Raw genomic sequence first — 20,188 nt, forward strand, 5'->3', positions numbered from 1 at the left:
AAAAGTATCAGTTAACAACTACTTACTAATTGAAAGTAGTTTTCTTTCTTATTATTAAAAAAAATATGAGGGAGTAATATTCATATTGTCATATTGATGAAAACTTTAAAAGATATGGACATGCATGCTTTTTTTTTTTTTTTTTGCTGTAACCAAATACTTTTCAAAATAATGTTTGTCCAGAAAAAAAAAGTTTTTTTTATTATTATTTCTGTAATTGGCAGGAGCTGACAGCCCTCGCAGCTCAACAGAGCTTCCCCTCGCTGTTGCCAAGGAAGCCAAAGTTAGTGACATGGAGGATGACAAGCTAGAGGATGAGGACATTGTTTTCCTTGACCAGTGAGTGTCCTACTTTAAAACTTAAACATTCATGTTTTTTGTGTTTACAAAGTCATCTCTCACACCAAAGATTAAAGGTGCACTTGAAAAGTTTTACACCTGAGGAAATTAATAGTATTTCTTTAGAAGGCTTCTAATATTATATCAGTGTTTAGATCATTATACGTATTATACAAACTTACCTCAAACACAGACTTTTTCCAGAGAACTTATGTTGCACACTGGTCAATCTCTTGTACCATCACATGGTTGCTCCAGAGCTGGTGGGGGCAGCAGAGAGGGTAATATTGTCATATCTGTTTTTTTAGAGGAATTCTTCAAAGCCAGTGAAACATAAACAAAATGTACTGCTTAGTGCACCTTTAAGAAATGATTTACTGTTTGAAGTTAAAATTGCTTGGGGTTAATGAATTCATTAAGGATACTTTCTTGCACAAAATTGAGTGAGAATCGTTTTGGTGGGCCAAAATTACTTTAGTCCGAATGTGTCTCAATCAAGGTGTGATTTTGCGTGCAGGGTGGAGGAGGGTGAGGAGGAGAGCCAGAGAGAGAAGCTGGTGCTCTCAGAGGAGTGTGAGCTCATCACCATCGTTGCCGTGGTACCAGGTCGTCTAGAGGTCACAACACACCACCTGTATTTCTATGATGGCAACAGCGAAAAAGAGGAGACAGAGGAAGGTGAGTGTTACAGCAGAGTGACAACTTGCACCCAATGTGACGTGACATTTGTCATCATATTTTGTTATTTAACTCCAAAAGTTGTAACGTTATGAAGGTGTATATTATGCCGTGTTAACTGTTTGTCTCATTGATCCTCCATTCAATCTTATTATAATGTATATGTAAGGATGTGATATGCTTTACAATTGTGACAACTTTTGCTCTGGACCACCTGTCCTGCAGGTATAGGATTTGATTTCAAGAGGTCTTTGTCACAGCTCAGGGAGGTTCATCTGAGGCGCTACAACCTACGGAGATCAGCACTTGAGCTGTTCTTCATTGACCAGGCACACTACTTTGTCAACTTCAGGAAGGGGGTGAGCTAGATTGATTCAAACTGTTGCACTGTTAGAGAAGATACCATTCTTCACACTTAAAGGAGAAGTGTGTAATTTTTGCACAACAAGCAGCAGAAATAAATTGCAAATTCAGCAAATTGCAGAAATAAACTCTATTTTCAAACAGATTTTCTGAAACTCCATGTCTGCCATTGAATGGCCCTTTCACCAAACTGATAGTTCCACCCCACGCTCAAGTCATTGGTTGTGCCAATGTTACTACTTAAATGGTTCACCCAAAAATTAAAATTATTTTATCATTTACTCACACTCATGCCATCCCAGATGTGTATGGCTTTCTTTTTTCTGCTGAACACAAACAAAGATTTTTAGAAGAACATCTCAGCTCTGCTGTTCTATACAATGCAAGTGAATGGTGGCTAGAAATAAGAAGCTCCAAATAAGGACATAAAGGCAGCATAAAAATAATCCATATGGCTGCAGTGGTTAAATCCAGTCTTCTGAAGTGATATGAAAGGTGTGGATATAAGTTCTCCTCCCTACCCAGTAGGTGGTGATATGCACGAAGAATGCAAATCGGCAAAAAAACTAAAGGATGTAAAAATGAAAGTGGAGATTAATAGTAAAAAATTACTTAAATATTGATCAGTTTCACACCCACACTTAACATATCACTTCAGAAGACATGGATTTAACCATTGGAGTCTTTTATGCTGCCTTTATGTGCTTTTTTTTGGACCTTCAAAGGCCACCATTCACTTGCACCGCAGAGCTGAAATATTCTGCAGAAGAAAGAATGTCATACACATATGTGATGGCATTAGGGTGAGTAAATAACAAGATCAGGGTGAACAATCCCTTTAAGCTGGATAAGAGAAAGCAAAAAAACATAGGAAAAATTACACGCTTTACCTTTAACATTGATTTTGAAGCCTTAGTACGTGTTTATAGTATATGTGTGTGTTTGTGGCTTCTACCATAGGTGCGGAACAAGGTCTACTCCAGGATCCTTGGTCTCAGACCACCCAACTTGTTCTACTTTGGATCTCGCTCTCCTCAGGAGCTCTTAAAAGCCTCCAACCTTACTCACGTACGTCTGATATAAAACAAAGCACATAGCCCTCTATTTTCCTTTGTTTTGGTGAATTAAAGAGAAAATGTTCACAAATATAAAATGGAAAACTTTGGTTAGTGCACAGTCCATATATGTAGTTTCTTGGTACTCATTAGGAAGATGCTGGTTTAAATCTGGCCAGCGTTGTGTCTTGATTCAATTTCTTATCTCTCTCTCTCTTTCTCCATGATTTTCCTGTCTCTATCAATAAAATAAGTGATAAAGCCCAACAAATACAAAATGTGCAAATGTATCATGTGTTTATGCATGTGCTCATTTGTGTTTCTATTGCAGAGATGGATTTGCAGAGAGATTTCCAATTTTGAGTATCTGATGCAGCTCAATACCATTGCTGGTCGCACATACAATGATTTATCGCAGTACCCGGTGGTGAGTGAACACAGAGCTGGTGTTTAGTTGACAGGGGTTACTGGATGAGTCCTTTTTTCTTAGTTTTCTGTATATTCATGGCCCATAAATGTGTGTTTTCAGTTCCCTTGGGTGCTGTGTGACTACACATCTCAGGAATTGGATCTGGATGACCCAGCAGTCTTCAGAGATCTGTCCAAACCCATCGGTGTTGTCAACTCTCGCCATGCACAGAACGTCAGGGAGAAGTGAGACCTGCATTATTCAATTTTCAGATTATGCTAAGCTGCTTGTGATCAAAAAATAACTTGTTAAAGGGATAGTTTACCCAAAAATTATAATTCTGTCATTGTTTACTCTGTGACCCTAATGTCACTCCAATCCTGTATGAATTTCTTACTTCTGTGGAACACAAAGAAAAAATTTGATAAATCTTCTCACAGCTTGTTGCAATTCACTAAAAGTAAATTGTGACTCCAGGCTGTCAAGAAAGTCATACGGGTTTGAAGAAATGAAAGGGTGAGCAAATAATGACAGAATTGTCCTTTTTGGGTGAATTATCCCTTCAAAATAACAAAATTATTACAAATGGGTAATATTACCAACATGATTACCATCAACATGATTCATTAATAACTATTTCATTGAAATTATTATTTTGTAATTGTAATTTATAGTTTATAAGAGTCAGATCTTTTATGAATAAAGTATGTTATTTAGAATGTTGTGTCTTTCATCTGATTGGCAGAATGTGTTGTTGTTTGATCAGGTATGAGAGTTTTGAGGACCCCACAGGCACTATTGATAAGTTCCACTATGGCACACACTACTCTAATGCTGCCGGTGTCATGCACTACATGATCCGCACCGAGCCTTTCACCTCATTACATATACAGCTCCAGAGTGGCAAGTAAGACTCAAACAAACACACACACACACACACACACACACACACACACACACACGCACACACTAGTACAGAGTGAAATTATACCAGGATTGTTTGGAAATGTTACTTTTTATTAGGGTTACACCGATACCACTTTATCTCTTCCAATAGAAAACGGAAATCTCATTGTTTAGCTTATTAAGAAACACTTTATTATTAACTAGTATACTGGATAATGTAGCAGCAAAATTAACAGTAATTCCAGTATAAGTCATCAGTAGAATATAAGCCGTTTTTTTTTTTTTTTGCAAAACGTTTTCAACTTGTATCTGGACTTTAAAGGATTCAGATCTCTTTTTTGTTCAATTTAGTTGTAAGACATCAATCTACTTTCCATTCACACAGTTATTTCTTGGAACCCATTCAATTTAAATATTATTATAATTTGTAAACAAATGATGATAATAATAATAACATATTATAATAGTAATATATCTCAATTGTGCACCTTTAACTTTTAAACCCTCACGCTTTTATTTTGACATTCTAAACTCTCCAGGAAGTCCTGTAAGTGTGTCTGTTTGTAGGCAAGTTCACAGTAGTTTAATTCACTTCTTATTCAAATTCTGGTCAAATGCACCTCCGGTGCCATTATAAGTGCCATTATAAATGCATATTGAACTATTGACCATCTACATCTGAGATGTGGTTCGTGAGTAGCATTCAAATATTGCACACCACATGAAGGGTAAAACATAGCCGTGAGTGTGTGTAAACAGAGCAGCGTCATTGCACATGCGTGTTATATATTTACTTATAAAACACAGCCTTTTGTGATTCACAGAGCTATTGCACATCTAGTGGCTTTGAATAAAATGCACGAGTCATATGAACTACTTTCAATTTGTTTTTATGTCATTTTTTGAGCTTGACTGTAACGAACATGACTAACATACAGTATAGTATTTGGATCGGGCTTGTCGGACCGATACCCGATCCGTCTAAAAGCTTCAGTAATGGAGACGAAACCGATCCAGGTATCGTATCGGTGCATCCCTACTTTTTATAAAGCATACATTTATTAATACTTTACCTAAACTTTAAAATATTCTGATAATTGTTATTTTATTTTATTTAGTTTATTAATGTATGCATTTTTTAAACACTACAAAGTTCATCTGGATCTTAGATCCCGGGCAAGACAAACACCTTAAATTTGAGAAAACGCGAAGTTGTCAATATTTCAATCTGTGTACCATTTTCTCAGACTCTATTGATGCATTTACATCTTAATTTAGCTGGGTCAAATCTAATGGGGAAAAAATGAAACAAACAAAAAACTAGTCAATGCTGCTGTGATGGGTTTTCTAATACAGCTACTGAGGAAGTGACTCTAAATATGGCTTATTTCTCTCTTTTAGGACTGTTGTAATCCATCTCTCGCTATTTTTTCCTCATTTGGAATTTGTGTAAATGTAATAGTGGATTTTTTCTTTTGCTGTTGGAATATTTGCTAAGGACTCCTATGTGTCTCTATAAATGATTACCCCACTGTAACATCCGTGGTCCAAACTAGAAATGTAAGAAAGGTCTTATTGTTAAGAAAATGACATGTTTGTTGGCATCCCTTTTTGATCTGAAAATGCGATCAGTGCCACAAGTGGGTACATAATACAAATGCATTGGCGTTTAGTCTAGGATCAACCACTAGGTTGCAGTGTTGTGTACCTGATGGTTTTCAAGTGGGAATGCACAGTATGTTTTCAGGTGTAAGTCTATTGGACTGCTCTTATATGTGTGATTGTATGTGTGTGTAGGTTTGATTGTGCTGATAGGCAGTTTCATTCGGTGGCAGCAGCATGGCAGGCCCGCATGGAGAGTCCAGCAGATGTGAAGGAGCTCATCCCAGAGTTCTTCTACTTCCCAGAGTTTCTGCAGAACCTAAATAGTCAGTATGCCTCTACAAAGCTTTTCTATAAGTTCAAGCTTTTGTTAATGAAAACCATACCGCTGCTGAATTATGTTTAATGCGTTGTTGCTGTGATGTGTGTGCACGTGCAGGGTTTGATCTGGGCTGCCTGCAGATGAATCAGGACATGGTGAACGATGTGTTGCTTCCACCCTGGGCATCTTCACGTGAAGATTTTATCAGAAAACACCGCAAAGCCTTGGTAATGGAATGCACACACTATGCACAATTACAATGCACTTAAATATTGTTGAGTGTTTCCTACACAGTTCTGATTTTCATTCATTCATAATTGGTCCTAACATACTAAACAGAACAATAAAAAAAAATTCTAACATTTGTAAAAAAAATATATATATATATTTACAATGCATCATATATGTGTGTTCACAATGCCTTATAATAAACCTTATATTATGTTGTTTTGTCTCATAAATAATTGTAACAACAGTTATAATATGATCTTATACTTGCATATTTATGGTTAGATATTTTAAGATTATGATTCATTATTCTGTATTTATAATGTATTATAAATACAGGCTCCATAGAATCTTACCAATTTGTAATTTTTTTTAATTACTACATTTTCAACTATTAAACTCTTTTGTGAATGTGTACATTTTCATGCAACATCCAGTCAGTGAATCTTTTTGACTCATTAGTTAAAAGAGCCACTCTCCATATGTATATATGTGTATGTGTGTTTAAAGGAGAGTGAGTATGTGTCGGCTCACCTGCACAAGTGGATAGATCTGATATTTGGTTATAAGCAGCGAGGACCAGAAGCAGTGGAGGCTCTCAATGTCTTCTACTACTGCACCTATGAGGGTAAGAGACTACTGACCTCTTTACGGAGACACTTAAATCTTAAAAAAGTGTTTCATTTTTTTCAATATTAAAATACTTTCTCCTAATCCAGTTTTATATGCAGAGCCATTCTCTGGCTGATTCCTCCAGAAATTGTAAACGTGTACTCTGTGGTGCGATCAAAACATTGCTCTTTTTATTTGAACATCCCGACCAGTCCAACACAGTGACATTGGTTCATCTGATAGCTTGAGTTTGGGGTGGGCTGTCTGTTCTAACTAACTGAAGATGGAGAAAGTTTTCAGAAAAACCTCTCATTATTCTAGCATTTCCATTTGGTGACGCAGAGATTTACACACATCACTTTTAACATACCAAAAATGAAATTGCATAAATTGTTGAACATTCTTAAAGTAATCTTGACTTGAACTTGCTGCTGCATGGAGAAAAAGACTGAATGTTTCGTCTTGATTCTCAGGTGCAGTGGATCTGGATGCTATAGCTAATGAGACAGAGCGGAAGGCTCTGGAGGGCATCATCAGCAACTTTGGCCAGACGCCCTGTCAGCTTCTTAAGGTGGGATCTTGAGCAGATTTCTCATCAGCATCCTTCTATTTGAGCTTCCATTGCATGTTTCCTCTTAGCGGGGAAGAGTTTATTTTGTGTCCCTGTGATGTTGCAATGCATTGCAGGTAAAATGGCACAACTAAATTAAAACCTCTCTGTATGGTTTAGGAGCCCCACCCTCCCCGTATGTCAGCAGAGAACGCATTCAGGCGGCAGGCCCGTCTCGACCTACTGCCCCCCAACCTTTTTGATCAGCTTAATAAACTCAGATCTTTCAAGGAGGTAAGGTCTTTTTTATCAACTTATTGAATTATTTTTGTTTTGGACCATTATTTGAACTGAATTATGTGCCATTTCTTTAGAAATGCCACTTTCTGAGTACTTCTAACTGATGGATTGAATTGGATTGTGAAGAAACTTGCTACAGTATCTGTGAAATCATGTGTGTTGTTTTTCATGCTTTTATTTGGATTTGGATTGGTTTGTGTAGGTGGTGAGTGATGGTCTGCCGTTAGTGCAAGCCATGGTTCCCAGAAATCAAACCCGCTCATTTATTATCCCAGGCTCTGATATACTGGTAAGACCAGCAGATACTTTTTCTGTTTTGTTCGATTTTCCATACAGCACATATTACTTGTATCTGAAGAGGACCAGAACTAGTCACATAGTCAGAACATCATATGCATGTTGCAGAGCAGATGTAGACATGTGAATCCGATTTAATAAATGGACTTCATAACCTAAGACATTTGTCCTGTTTCTAATGAAGGTTACAGTGAGTGCTAATGGAATGATAGGCACTCATAGCTGGCTGCCATATGACAAGAACATAGCTAATTACTTCACCTTTACCAGAGACCCCACTGTGAGCAATCCAAAGTAAGTTTCAACACACAAAAAAAAAATCATACTAAGAGTATATGTATTGTTTTCCATTAAGAATATCTAAATTAAATTTAGTATAGTTTATGCTTAAAACAAGAAGAAGAAGAAGGAAAAAAAAAGTGCCCCGCTTGCAAATTGTTATTTTTTGTTTTAAGCATAAACCTCACTAAAGAGTGAACCTCACTTTGTTAGATTTCCCCAGTAACAAGAACTAATCTTTATTGAAGGATGTTTAGATGTTTTCACTGGAAAGCAACATAACACTATTTGTCATACACAGATACACACATTGTATAAACACATGTATAAGCACAAATTGTATAATCATGCACAGAGACCTTTTTGTCAGTGATGTCATATTGTTTTGAAGGCAAGAGGTTTTGAATAGGCAGAAAGTTGTTTAATGGTGACAACATGGGTCCATGGACAAACAAGCAAAGGCTTTATAGTAACATATAAACAGCACTCCTTCGACATTCAGCTCTGATGGTTTTGGCTGTTTTATTCTCTATTAATGTTTTTCAGTAAAATTGTTTATTTTATAGTTACAGCTAGTTTGTTGCCAAGCCTTTCTTGTTATTTATGAGCTGTCTGCTGACATGTGTCAAATCTGATGCTTAAACAAAATATTGATCTATTTCAAATTTTCTCCTATTGTTTTTGCTTGAAAAAATCTGATTGTTGGTTGGACAAATACTCTCAAGATATGTCTCATATTTCACCCCAAAATCAAAAGAATAAAATTAGAAACTATGATTTGCATTGAGAAAATGCAAAGTCTATTTTGACATCTCTTCAGTTACTCTAATGCAAAAGAAAATGGCAAACTTGATATGGTAATGCTAAAAATTTGTAGTTTGCTTCTGAAATGTGCAAAAATTGTGTACTCGTTTCTGTAATGTGAAGAAATCTCATTCTCATTACTGTAATGTGAAATAGTTTTATACACAATTCTGAAATGTCAAGAAATCTCATTCTCATTACTGTAATGTGAAATAGTTTTATACACAATTCTGAAATGTCAAGAAATCTCATTCTCATTACTGTAATGTGAAGAAATCTCATTCTCATTACTGTAATGTGAAATAGTTTTATACACAATTCTGAAATGTCAAGAAATCTCATTCTCATTACTGTAATGTGAAATAGTTTTATACACAATTCTGAAATGTCAAGAAATCTCATTCTCATTACTGTAATGTGAAATAGTTTTATACACAATTCTGAAATGTCAAGAAATCTCATTCTCATTACTGTAATGTCAAGAAATCTCATTCTCATTACTGTAATGTGAAATAGTTTTATACACAATTCTGAAATGTCAAGAAATCTCATTCTCATTACTGTAATGTGAAGAAATCTCATTCTCATTACTGTAATGTGAAATAGTTTTATACACAATTCTGTAATGTGAAGAAATCTCATTCTCATTACTGTAATGTGAAATAGTTTTATACACAATTCTGTAATGTGAAGAAATCTCATTCTCATTACTGTAATGTGAAATAGTTTTATACACCATTCTGAAATGTCAAAAACTCTCATTCTCATTACTGTCAAGTCAAGTGGTTTTTATTGTCGTTTCAACCATATACAGTTAGTACAGTACACAGCAAAACGAGACAACGTTCCTCCAGGACCATGGTGCTACATAAAAACAACAAAGGACCAACATAGGACCACATGAGACTACACAACGAAATAAAATACCTATATAAACTACCTATATAAAGTGCACGTGCAAACATGTGCAAAAAGTACGGGACAGTACAACAAATTACTGACAAATTACTGTAATGTCAAGAAATCTCATTCTCATTACTGTAATGTGAAATAGTTTTATACACAATTCTGAAATGTCAAGAAATCTCATTCTCATTACTGTAATGTGAAGAAATCTCATTCTCATTACTGTAATGTGAAATAGTTTTATACACAATTCTGAAATATCAAGAAATCTCATTCTCATTACTGTAATGTCAAGAAATCTCATTCTCATTACTGTAATGTGAAATAGTTTTATACACAATTCTGAAATGTCAAGAAATCTCATTCTCATTACTGTAATGTGAAATAGTTTTATACACAATTCTGAAATATCAAGAAATCTCATTCTCATTACTGTAATGTCAAGAAATCTCATTCTCATTACTGTAATGTGAAATAGTTTTATACACAATTCTGTTATGTGAAGAAATCTCATTCTCATTACTGTAATGTGAAATAGTTTTATACACAATTCTGAAATGTCAAGGAATCTCATTCTCATTACTGTAATGTGAAATAGTTTTATACACAATTCTGTTATGTGAAGAAATCTTATTCTCATTACTGTAATGTGAAATAGTTTTATACACAATTCTGAAATGTCAAGTAATCTCATTCTCATTACTGTAATGTGAAGAAATCTCATTCTCATTACTGTAATGTGAAATAGTTTTATACACAATTCTGAAATGTGAAGAAATCTCATTCTCATTACTGTAATGTGAAATAGTTTTATACACAATTCTGTAATGTGAAGAAATCTCATTCTCATTACTGTAATGTGAAAAAATCTCATTCTCATTACTGTAATGTCAAGAAATCTCATTACTGTAATGTGAAAAGGTTTTATACTCCTTAATGAAATCATTCCTTTCTCAAATCTTATTCTTATTGCTGTAATGTGAAAAAGTGAAAAATTTGTTTCTTCATTACTTTAATGTGAAAATACTATGATGCAAAAAATCTCATTCTAATTAATGTAATAAAAACACACTGTGTCACATTGTGGGACACATTGTGTGTAAAATATTTAATTTCTTTATTTAAGTAAACAAAATGACTTCAAATTTTCTTGCACTGTTTTTACTTATCAAGTCCTGATTGTTGATACTGTTTTTAGGACTCAGCGGTTCCTAAGCGGGCCGTTCTCCCCAGGGGTGGACATCGGGTCCCAGGTGCTGGTGGTGTCCAGTGACGGGCGTCTGCTGTTCAGTGGGGGGCACTGGGACTGCAGTCTCCGGGTCACTATGTTAGGCAAGGCCAAGCTGGTGGGAAGGATCTGTCGTCACATAGGTGAGAGATGTCTGTCTGACACAGATGTATTAAAATAGATAGACAAAGCCAAGAGGTAGCTGCAGGAATACGAATGTGCTTGTGGTGTGAAAAGAATTTAGCTAAATACAAAATACAATGAGCTGCTGTAAAATAAAGCAGATAGATGTTTAATGAATTGATAGTTGCTAAAACTGAAGCAACATTGGTATTGACAGACAAGCTGTTTCAGCAAGCAAAGGTATCAGGCATTCTACAAATGCTGCCAATGAACAGCTCCCACTTGGACGATGTATAGTTTGGAACTCTTTGGAAGATGCGAGTTCACACAGTCATTGAATACATAGAAATATTAGGGAATTAGAAATTATGATTTGCAGGTCTGGCAGTCACAGAAATGTATAGTCTTCAAAAAATTATGATTTTTTTGTTTCGGAAAACCTATATATTATAACCTATATACCTATATATAGATGTTGTGACATGCCTGGCTTTGGACCTCTGTGGTATCTACCTCATCTCTGGCTCCCGGGACACCACCTGCATGGTGTGGCAAGTCCTACAACAGGTTTGATCCAAGTCTGCTAGTTCAGACTTTACAGTATTAATAACTGTATATCAATAACAGTGAGTCTGTATGATTTATGTAATAAATCTAGCAATTGTATCAGAGTATAATGTTGTTTTCTTTTACCTGTAGGGTGGTTTCTCTAGTGGTCTGTCTCCACGGCCAGTGCAGGTGCTCAGTGGACATGATCAGGAGGTCACATGTGTTGCCATCAGCACTGAGTTAGACATGGCAATCTCAGGGTCAAAGGTCAGTCTAAATCAGAATCAACCAACTTCTTGTTAAGTTTCCTGTAGTCTGATTGGTTGAATTTTATTGCATTGCCATTAGAGGTTTCTCTTCCCATTTCTTCACTCTTTTTGTCTTATAGTAATGGATCGTGAATTGCATGGTTTCATGATTCAAACATGCAACCTTTTGGTTATGAGCCCTGATCTTTACTCTCTATCACTTTCTTTCTCATGCTAAGGATGGCACATTAATCATGCACAGTGTGCGTCGTGGGCAGTACCTGCGGACGCTGCGACCGCCCTGCGAGAGCTGCATTCTTGCTCCTGTGGCACAGCTAGAGGTTGGCATGGAAGGGCACATAGTGGCACAGACCGTTATGGAGGGGCGCTCTATTGGAAAGGTACTGATTGATTGCGGTCACTAAACACTTTCTACTGGCTAAATGACAACAGATCATTTTAAAAAGTGAGATAATTCTGAATGTGATGTTGAATAATCTCACGACAATGTGTAAGAGGAAATATTTTGCACATATCATATTCACATACTGCTCTTTTGCATGCAGTAATATAGTTTGGTATTTGTCTGTAGGATAAGTATGCACTGCATGTGTATTCTGTAAATGGCACTCTACTTGCATCTGTGACCTTGGACGAGAAGGTCTCAGCATTGCACCTGGTGCCTGATTACCTCATTGTGGGCACACAACAGGGGAACCTCCACATTCGAGACTTATACAGGTAAATACACAAATAACAGATTAGATTGACCTGCATGATCATTGTGTATGCTTTGTTTTTTCTTAATCATTATAGTACAATCTTTTTTGATCAATCTAGTGTCATCTCAGTAAATCTTTAGCAGCTGTGACCATGTTGATTGCTCATTCCCAAGTGTCTGTTTGTGCGCAGCTTGAACCTGGCTGTGGCACCCTTGGCCCTGAAGGTCCCTGTGTGCTGTGTGTCTGTCACTAAAGAGAACAGTCATATTCTGGTGGGTCTGGAGGATGGCAAACTCATCGTGGTAGGAGCAGGAAAACCAGAGGAGGTGAGTGAATGAGAGGAAGGCTGCGTCCAAAAGCTGAAAAATTCTGCCTTTTAGGCTGTAGGAAGGCATCAAGGCATGTCCATTGCATCACATCCTGACTACTTAGACAGCTTCATAGAGCCAGGTAACATAGATCCAGGCTTCACCAACTTTGATATCCCAAACTCCCGCATGCATTTTAGTGGTTGATTGAAAGAATAAACGTGCCCTCTAATAAAGTGGTTGAAATAAGTAATTGGTTTATAAATGTGACGTTTAATTTTTGTACATTTATGAATCCATTTATAGTGATAAATAAGCATTGTAGTTACTAAATGTGTGCTGGGTTATGTCTAAAGCTCACTTGAATTTGTTTTATATCAGCTTAGACAGGATGTTATGATTCTTTTGAAAGTTTGTCCAAAATGGGCGTCTTTTTACGTCTTTTTCATGTGCAAATCGTCATTGACTGACTGGTTCTGTGTGTGCTTTAATCCTATAAAGAAATGTGGAAAAAAGACAAATTTCAATGATCATTTCCACCTGTTGAAGATGTCTGATATGTGTTATATTTTATTGTTAATTTTCAATAAATTTAATTTAAAAACAGCTTGACACTGTGCAACAGAATGCAAGTGTTTTGAGACATGTTGAATTTGAGAACACATTCTTATGTGTAAAGCCCCTAAAGTCCTCTGCACACTTACTACGAAATCAAAGAACGAACGAGTGTGATGTCATTTAGTACATAATCTGCCCAAAACTAATGTGTTTTGCATACGTTTCGGTGGTTAATTCTTACCGACTGCTAAACACCTTCTTATTGCCATTGGTCCACATCAACGGTAGGTGTGACCTGGATCTCCACCTACTTTTAATCCGACAGCTGATTACTGTTCAGTCATTTAAGATCAGTCAACATGAACACACTGGCATGCAGAGTTATTAGCATGCTGGTGCAATCTTACCTACATCTGTACGATCGTTCGTGTAGACACATTTACCATGAACATCCCATGCGATTTTTATTTATTTTTTTTTTTTTGTTTGTTTGTTTTCTTTAATTAACCGACAAATGGAATAAAATCTACTCAAATACTCTCAAGCACCCATTCACTCATGTGACATCTTCAGTCATTTGCACATCTGTCCAATGTAAGATATGCAGATCATACTTATTTTGTTTGAAGTCTACCCATTAACACACTTTTGTACACCCATCATATCAGTAGTATCGGTGTCATCATAAATTACAATAACCGAGTTTAACTGCCGCATATTATGGCCGCGGATAGCGGGTTAGCACATTAGTATCATGAATGCACAAAGCATTACAAATTACACATTATCAACTGAATAAATATATATATATATTACTTTAAATCAGGGGTGTCAAACTCAGTTCCTGGAAGGCCGTAGCCCTGCAGAGTTTAGTTCCAGCCCTGTTCCAAAATGCCTCCTTGTAATCTTCAAGCACTCCTGAAAACCTTGATTAGCTGCTTCAGGTGTGTTAGGGTTGGAGCTAAACTCTGCTGGACTGTGGCCCTCCAGTAACTGAGTTTGACACCCCTGCTTTAAATCATCATTGAGTGGTTAAAACAGCTTCTTTCACTGACTGCATGGGAATTCTGCTCCTAGAATGAGTCATAAAGCCATTGATAACACATTTCAATGTCATATTAATAGATTTGTTATATGTAGTCTTGAGCATCCTCATATTTTAATGTACTTCTAAATGCCTCCCCTATCGGTGTCTGAATGTTCGCAAAACAGTATGTCGTTGCTCAGCTGTTTCTAACTTCTTTTTGTCTCTGAACGAACTTTGCCATGAGTGTGCTGGGCCGTAAGTCTTCCTCCGTATAACAACAATATATTCATTTCCACAGTCACTTTTTAAGTCTATTCATGTCTATTCAAGACATAACTCATCAGCCAAAATATTGCATTGAATTATAGTCTTCGAAGTATCTAAATGTTTGGGCTTGTATTTGCATTTAAAATTGTAATCAGTTGATGGCCCTTTTTTAAATCTTCGTCTATCTTCAGGTGCGGTCAGGGCAGTTTTCTCGTCGACTGTGGGGCTCCACACGCAGAATCTCCCAGGTTTCCTCAGGAGAGACAGAGTACAACCCTGTTGAACCTCCTGGGAAATGAGTGTAGCTCTCACTCTTCACGTGCCTTCAGCAAAACCTTTACCTGCAGAAGAGACGCGAATCACCATCACAGGTCCTGCAACGCTCATCCAGGAACGGACCGAGCTGTTCTAAAACAGAGAGCTTGGGTACAAAGAGAGCATAAAGGGAACACGAGTTATGAATATCCAAACATGCACTTTTTGAAAAGAGATCAAAAACATTCTTCTTTAAAATGCAATGATTTATACTGCTTTTAACAAACAAACATTCCAAAGATTTTTGATCATTTCAATCAGACAGTCACCTGACAGCCTGTCGTCAGTCTTTACTAATGTTGTAGGGCTGAACTTGAACTTTTTAAAAGCAGTATGTCCTGTGAATCACAGACTGCCTTCTCAGTGGCTGGAGTCCAAGGCACTGTAGCTCAGAGTGATGGACTGACCTCTGTCACTGAGTGACAAAACTGCATCACCAGAGCCGTTTTATAGTATAGACGATCTTCCTATGCAGATATTCGCTTTTGTTTTGCCAGTCATGTCATGGTTGGCAGTGCAACATCGGTACTTTGTCTGAAACTTTAAAATTTTCTTATATTGCGCAATGTTGTCTAAAAAGCCAGAAATTTCTGTCGGACAGGCATCAACATTTTAGCTGTGTGTATGTGTATAGATATAGTATACTGTATGTGGTTGTGGGTTTGTGTAGCATGTGATTTTGTGTGGTTATTTGCAGATACATTGTGTAATGCAATAATGTGACACCTAAATTGGAAAAGCTTTTCTAAAGGATTAGTGCAATTGGCAATGGCAATTTGATCATTATTTACTCACCATCATGCCGTTTTAAACTTTTATGCTGTTATTTTTTGCGTGAAACACAAATGGTTCATTTTTAAGTCTTCGTGCATACAATGACACTTCATAGTAACCACGTCTGTCAAGCTCAAAAAGGACAAAAATCACCATAAGTGCTTTCTATGTTATTTTGCATGGACTACGTCAATGGTGTTTTTTATCTGTGGAGCTTTGCAGACACAGTCACTATACAGTTTTAATTTACAGAAAGAGTTTTATGGAAATTTCTACTTTTGTGTTCCACTGGGGGGAAAAAACTGCATACAGGTTTGGAACGACATGAGGGTGAATAAATAATGATGAAGTTTACATTTTTTAACTGTACCTTTAGCTATTGTGTAATAATGCGCTTTGAGCCCTGCCTAAGACTTGAGACTTGATTCATATTTTCTGGTGCCTTAAAAGAAAAACAAATTAAATATATTCACAAACATGTAATATGATTTCTAGTATCTAATCACTGGATTTAGTTGCTGCTGATGAAAATTAGCACACCTCTTTGCCTCTCCTGCACTTTGTCAATCTTTCATATCCTGTTGGAATTTATATAAAGGAAGTGCCTTTAATTTCAATGCTTTGAGGGATTCACACCAACATTCCCAAAGTTAGAAAGAAATCCTCTTAACCATTTATCTCTCCTAAGAAAATCTTCCACTGTAGTGCAGAGCTTTCTATTACACGGGTGGAAATTAAACATTGTATGACAACAGACCAAGCCATGGTGTCTGCTTATGGCTTCTTTTCATATCATGGTCATGATTCATTGTTTGGCACATGCTTGCATGCCACTTTATTTGAAGTTATAGCGAATATTCACCCAAAAATTAAAACTCTGTCATAATTCACTCACCCTCATTTCATTCCAAACCCGTGTTTTCTGTGGAACACAAAATATGATTTTGTTCTTAAAATAGCTTGGTTTCCAAGCTCCAAAATTACAAAAAGCACCATTAAAGGATCATGAACGTAGTCCAAATATTCTGAAACCAGGCAATAGCTTTGTGTGGAAAATTACTTACATTTCAGTCTGTCCTCACACAAAGCTATCCTATGGCTTAAGAAGATTTGGGATATAGCGCATTAGTATTTTAATGGTGCTTTTTGGACCATGACAGATTTGGTTCCCATTCACTTTAAATACATGGAAATAAGCTGCCAGGATATTCTCCAAAAAACACCTTTTGCATTCCTAAGAAGTCATAGAGGTTTGGAATGACATGAGGGTGAGTATATGATGATTCCCATTAACAGAAAGTCCAAAATACTTCAGGGCACTTCTTGTACCTTTTTATCCATCTTTTACCTCTCTTGAACTCTTTTTAAAGTGCCTCAACTACTGTGTGCTTTATTTAATCATGGAACTATTTGTACTATGTGAAACAAACACCAGCTAGTCTGAATTGTCATGTGAATGTGTCTGTTGGCTGGAGCAAACTCTCTGTTATCATTGGAATTTTGTCTAGATGTTTTTTTTTTTCTTTTGATGCACTGAATGCTTTAAAGGCTGTGCTGTGTGAGTTGTGTCTGTGAGACACATGGGTATTCGGTCCTACTGAGTGAGTGAGTGAGTGAGTGAGAAAGCCGAGGACACATTTTCCTGGCTTTTCTGGGATAGTGTCATTATAGGGATAGTTCACCGAAGAATGAAAATGTTCTCATCATTTACTCATGCCATGCCAGATGTGTATGACTTTCTTTCTTGTGCAGAACACAAACAATTGTTTTTAGAAGAATATCTCAGCTCTGTAGGCCAATACAATGCAAGTGAATGGTGATCAAACATTTGAAGCACAAAAAAAATCATAAAGGCATCATAAATGTAATTTCTAAGATTCCAGTGGTTAAATCCATGTCTTCAGAAGCAATATGATAGGTGTGGGTGAGAAACGGATTAATGCTTAAATCCTTTTTTACTATAATTCTCATCTTTCAGAATGTGAAATAATGTCAAAGTGGAGATTGTGTAAAAGTGGACATCTGGGGTGGCATGGGGGTGAGTAAATGATGAGAGAATTTTTTTTTTTGGGTGAACTATCCCTTTAAATCTGCTGCTCTGCATTGGATAGCAAAGGGAAGTACAAAGAACACAGCCCTATACACTGAATAATACCACTGTCCTCTGTATCACTGCACTAGGATCACACATAGTTCAAACACTGCCACTTGAGAACCTATTTCTATATCTTTGTGGAGGAGATTCTTGAAAACATTGCATTATTTTTCACTGTGTTCGCGGTAAACACCCACAGCACATGCATAAATCCTTGCACTATGTTAAAGTCTGTTTTATGGGCATGGTCTTGAAGATCAAATGATGATTAACTTTGATTTTTGTTGGGAAACTGAAGCCATAAGATAATTTAAATTTTTTTTTTTTACAAAACGTTTACAACTAAATTGCTCCACGAGTACTATTTGCTGGAACTATGATGATGTCAAGCAGATTGAATTACGTTGTACTAACATCAAAGCCTAATTTCAGTTCAAATTAATGTCAGCTTCAAAAGAGAAATGTAATTAGCTATTCTCTCTTGAACTCAGACTTTGGACTTGACTTGTCTTCTGCGCTTCAGTGTTTCACAGCCTTCCTATTTGTGAGTACTGTTATTATGTGCATGTATGCGGTTTCTTTTAATTAAATATATAAGTCTGGATGAATTGACTTGAATTTTAATTTCCATTTCAAAGTCTATATGTCAAGGAGAGATTTAGATTGAAAAAAGATTATTTAATGTGGAAATAAACTAATATTTTAAATGATGACAAATGTCAAATAAAAAAGGTATAAAATGAAGAAGAAATGTTACTTCCATTGAAACACAAGAAGCTCTTCTAAATGTTTTCTGGGATAACGTGGATCATCAGATTTTGCACAGACTTGTCCATGCTAGCTTAAGTGCGTGCTGTCATTAAAGAAAAGTCTTATTTTGTAGAGCTTTTTTTTTTTTAGTTATGCTGATAATATAATTTGTAATGGAAACATTTATTTTAAATCAGAAAAATGAAAAATATAGAAGCATTTTTGCTATAGTGATCTCAGATTTTGTCATTTTTTTTCCTTTTATATTTTATTTAATTAATTTCCACTCCTAAATGAACATTCTTAAATGAAGGTTTTATATGTCCTTTTCTTTCTCAAATCAATTCCCTCTTTCTCTCTGAGAAGTCTCTGCCTTTTAATCCCTCCTGTTCTGACGTGTTAAACTCTATTAGAGTTGAAGAGGTCACAGTTACACCACATTTATCTGAGCAGGGAATCCTTTGATCTCCCAATGGGCCGAACATCCTGTGGACTGACCCATAAACACCTCGAGGGGTACGTTTGAGTGGACGACAATGAGAAGGGGGTGGGGGGGTGTCTGCTCGGGCATGGAGGAATGGAATGTACCTCGTCGCTACATGCAACAGGCCAGAAAGGAGATGGGGTGTGCTGGTTCTGGTGGCAATTTACCTCTGATCTCTGTGGCTGACAATTGGGGGAGGGCTTGACACCTTGCTCCTAGACGAACCAGGCATTTCCCCTCCACCCCCAAAGAGAAGATGCGGGGGACATGAGTTTAAACGTCCTGACAATCATTTGTTGTCTAGGTAATTCCCAAACCTCAACAACCTGCAAACAACACCCAACCCCCTGTACTCTCTCTGCATTGCCATCCTCCGTCAGGCTGTGGCATCATCTTCCATCAAGAGTTTTAGTGTTTATTTGCTGTGATCTGCAAATTCACATGCTGGTAATACCAACGTCTTTGCATCTTCATAACACTAGTGCAACTTTGCTACTGAGGGTTTATAGTCTAACATTGATCAAGAGACTGTGAACTGAAAACTTGTTAGTCACTTCACATAGGTGATGGGTGTTGACCTGTCTTTATTTTTATTTTTTTATTGTTCTCTTGAAGACGTAAAGTGAATCAATGTTTGTTGCTCAGTCTTTGAAACTGTGTTTCAGCATGTGTCTATTAATTTACAACCTTACAAATTATTACCATGGTAGCCAAACCATAGGCTAGGATCTGCCTTAATATTCGTGGTTAGGTTACTATAGTTATTGTCAGCCCTTTAATGCATACAACAGGTCTTTAGTGACCCTGGACCTCATTCCAGCCCCTGTACCACATACATTTTTTGTACCCTCTTGTACTTTTTGTTTTTCATACTGTATGTATTTTATACAGTTTAAAAATGCAGTCTGTGTAAACGGCACCTAAACAGAGTTCTTATTTATTACATCAGTGCATAACAAAGTAACAATACCAAGTTACCGTATTATTTTGTAATATAATAACTGTAACTATGGTATTTTAATGTTAAATATGGAAACCATGAGAATGTTGGTCATTACATTAGCAGAGGTTTCAACATCCAAAATCTTAA

At 36.5% G+C, this 20,188-nt stretch overlaps 1 protein-coding gene across 4 annotated transcripts in view; it reads left to right on the forward strand.

Moving 5' to 3' along the window:
- Positions 1 to 18,690, forward strand: part of LOC127657945 (neurobeachin-like protein 2) — an 83,962-nt gene extending 65,272 nt beyond the window's left edge. For 3 of the 4 annotated variants that reach the window (XM_052146967.1, XM_052146969.1, XM_052146968.1), the window contains 21 exons: positions 225 to 339; positions 857 to 1,017; positions 1,243 to 1,376; positions 2,341 to 2,448; positions 2,767 to 2,862; positions 2,965 to 3,089; positions 3,611 to 3,751; positions 5,548 to 5,678; positions 5,792 to 5,901; positions 6,413 to 6,530; positions 6,988 to 7,085; positions 7,245 to 7,358; positions 7,567 to 7,653; positions 7,846 to 7,955; positions 10,849 to 11,021; positions 11,474 to 11,568; positions 11,701 to 11,817; positions 12,038 to 12,199; positions 12,391 to 12,539; positions 12,711 to 12,846; positions 14,872 to 18,690. In XM_052146967.1, the coding sequence (XP_052002927.1) occupies positions 225 to 339; positions 857 to 1,017; positions 1,243 to 1,376; positions 2,341 to 2,448; positions 2,767 to 2,862; positions 2,965 to 3,089; positions 3,611 to 3,751; positions 5,548 to 5,678; positions 5,792 to 5,901; positions 6,413 to 6,530; positions 6,988 to 7,085; positions 7,245 to 7,358; positions 7,567 to 7,653; positions 7,846 to 7,955; positions 10,849 to 11,021; positions 11,474 to 11,568; positions 11,701 to 11,817; positions 12,038 to 12,199; positions 12,391 to 12,539; positions 12,711 to 12,846; positions 14,872 to 14,979 (2,588 nt within the window). In that variant the 3' untranslated portion in view covers positions 14,980 to 18,690. Of the gene's footprint in view, positions 1 to 224; positions 340 to 856; positions 1,018 to 1,242; positions 1,377 to 2,340; positions 2,449 to 2,766; positions 2,863 to 2,964; positions 3,090 to 3,610; positions 3,752 to 5,547; positions 5,679 to 5,791; positions 5,902 to 6,412; positions 6,531 to 6,987; positions 7,086 to 7,244; positions 7,359 to 7,566; positions 7,654 to 7,845; positions 7,956 to 10,848; positions 11,022 to 11,473; positions 11,569 to 11,700; positions 11,818 to 12,037; positions 12,200 to 12,390; positions 12,540 to 12,710; positions 12,971 to 14,871 lie in introns of all 4 variants that reach the window. The other variant, XR_007972340.1, reaches the window with a different exon arrangement.
- Positions 18,691 to 20,188: the final 1,498 nt, after the last annotated feature.

Source organism: Xyrauchen texanus, chromosome 17 (genome assembly GCF_025860055.1).
Source record: "Xyrauchen texanus isolate HMW12.3.18 chromosome 17, RBS_HiC_50CHRs, whole genome shotgun sequence".
Lineage (NCBI taxonomy): Eukaryota > Metazoa > Chordata > Actinopteri > Cypriniformes > Catostomidae > Xyrauchen > Xyrauchen texanus.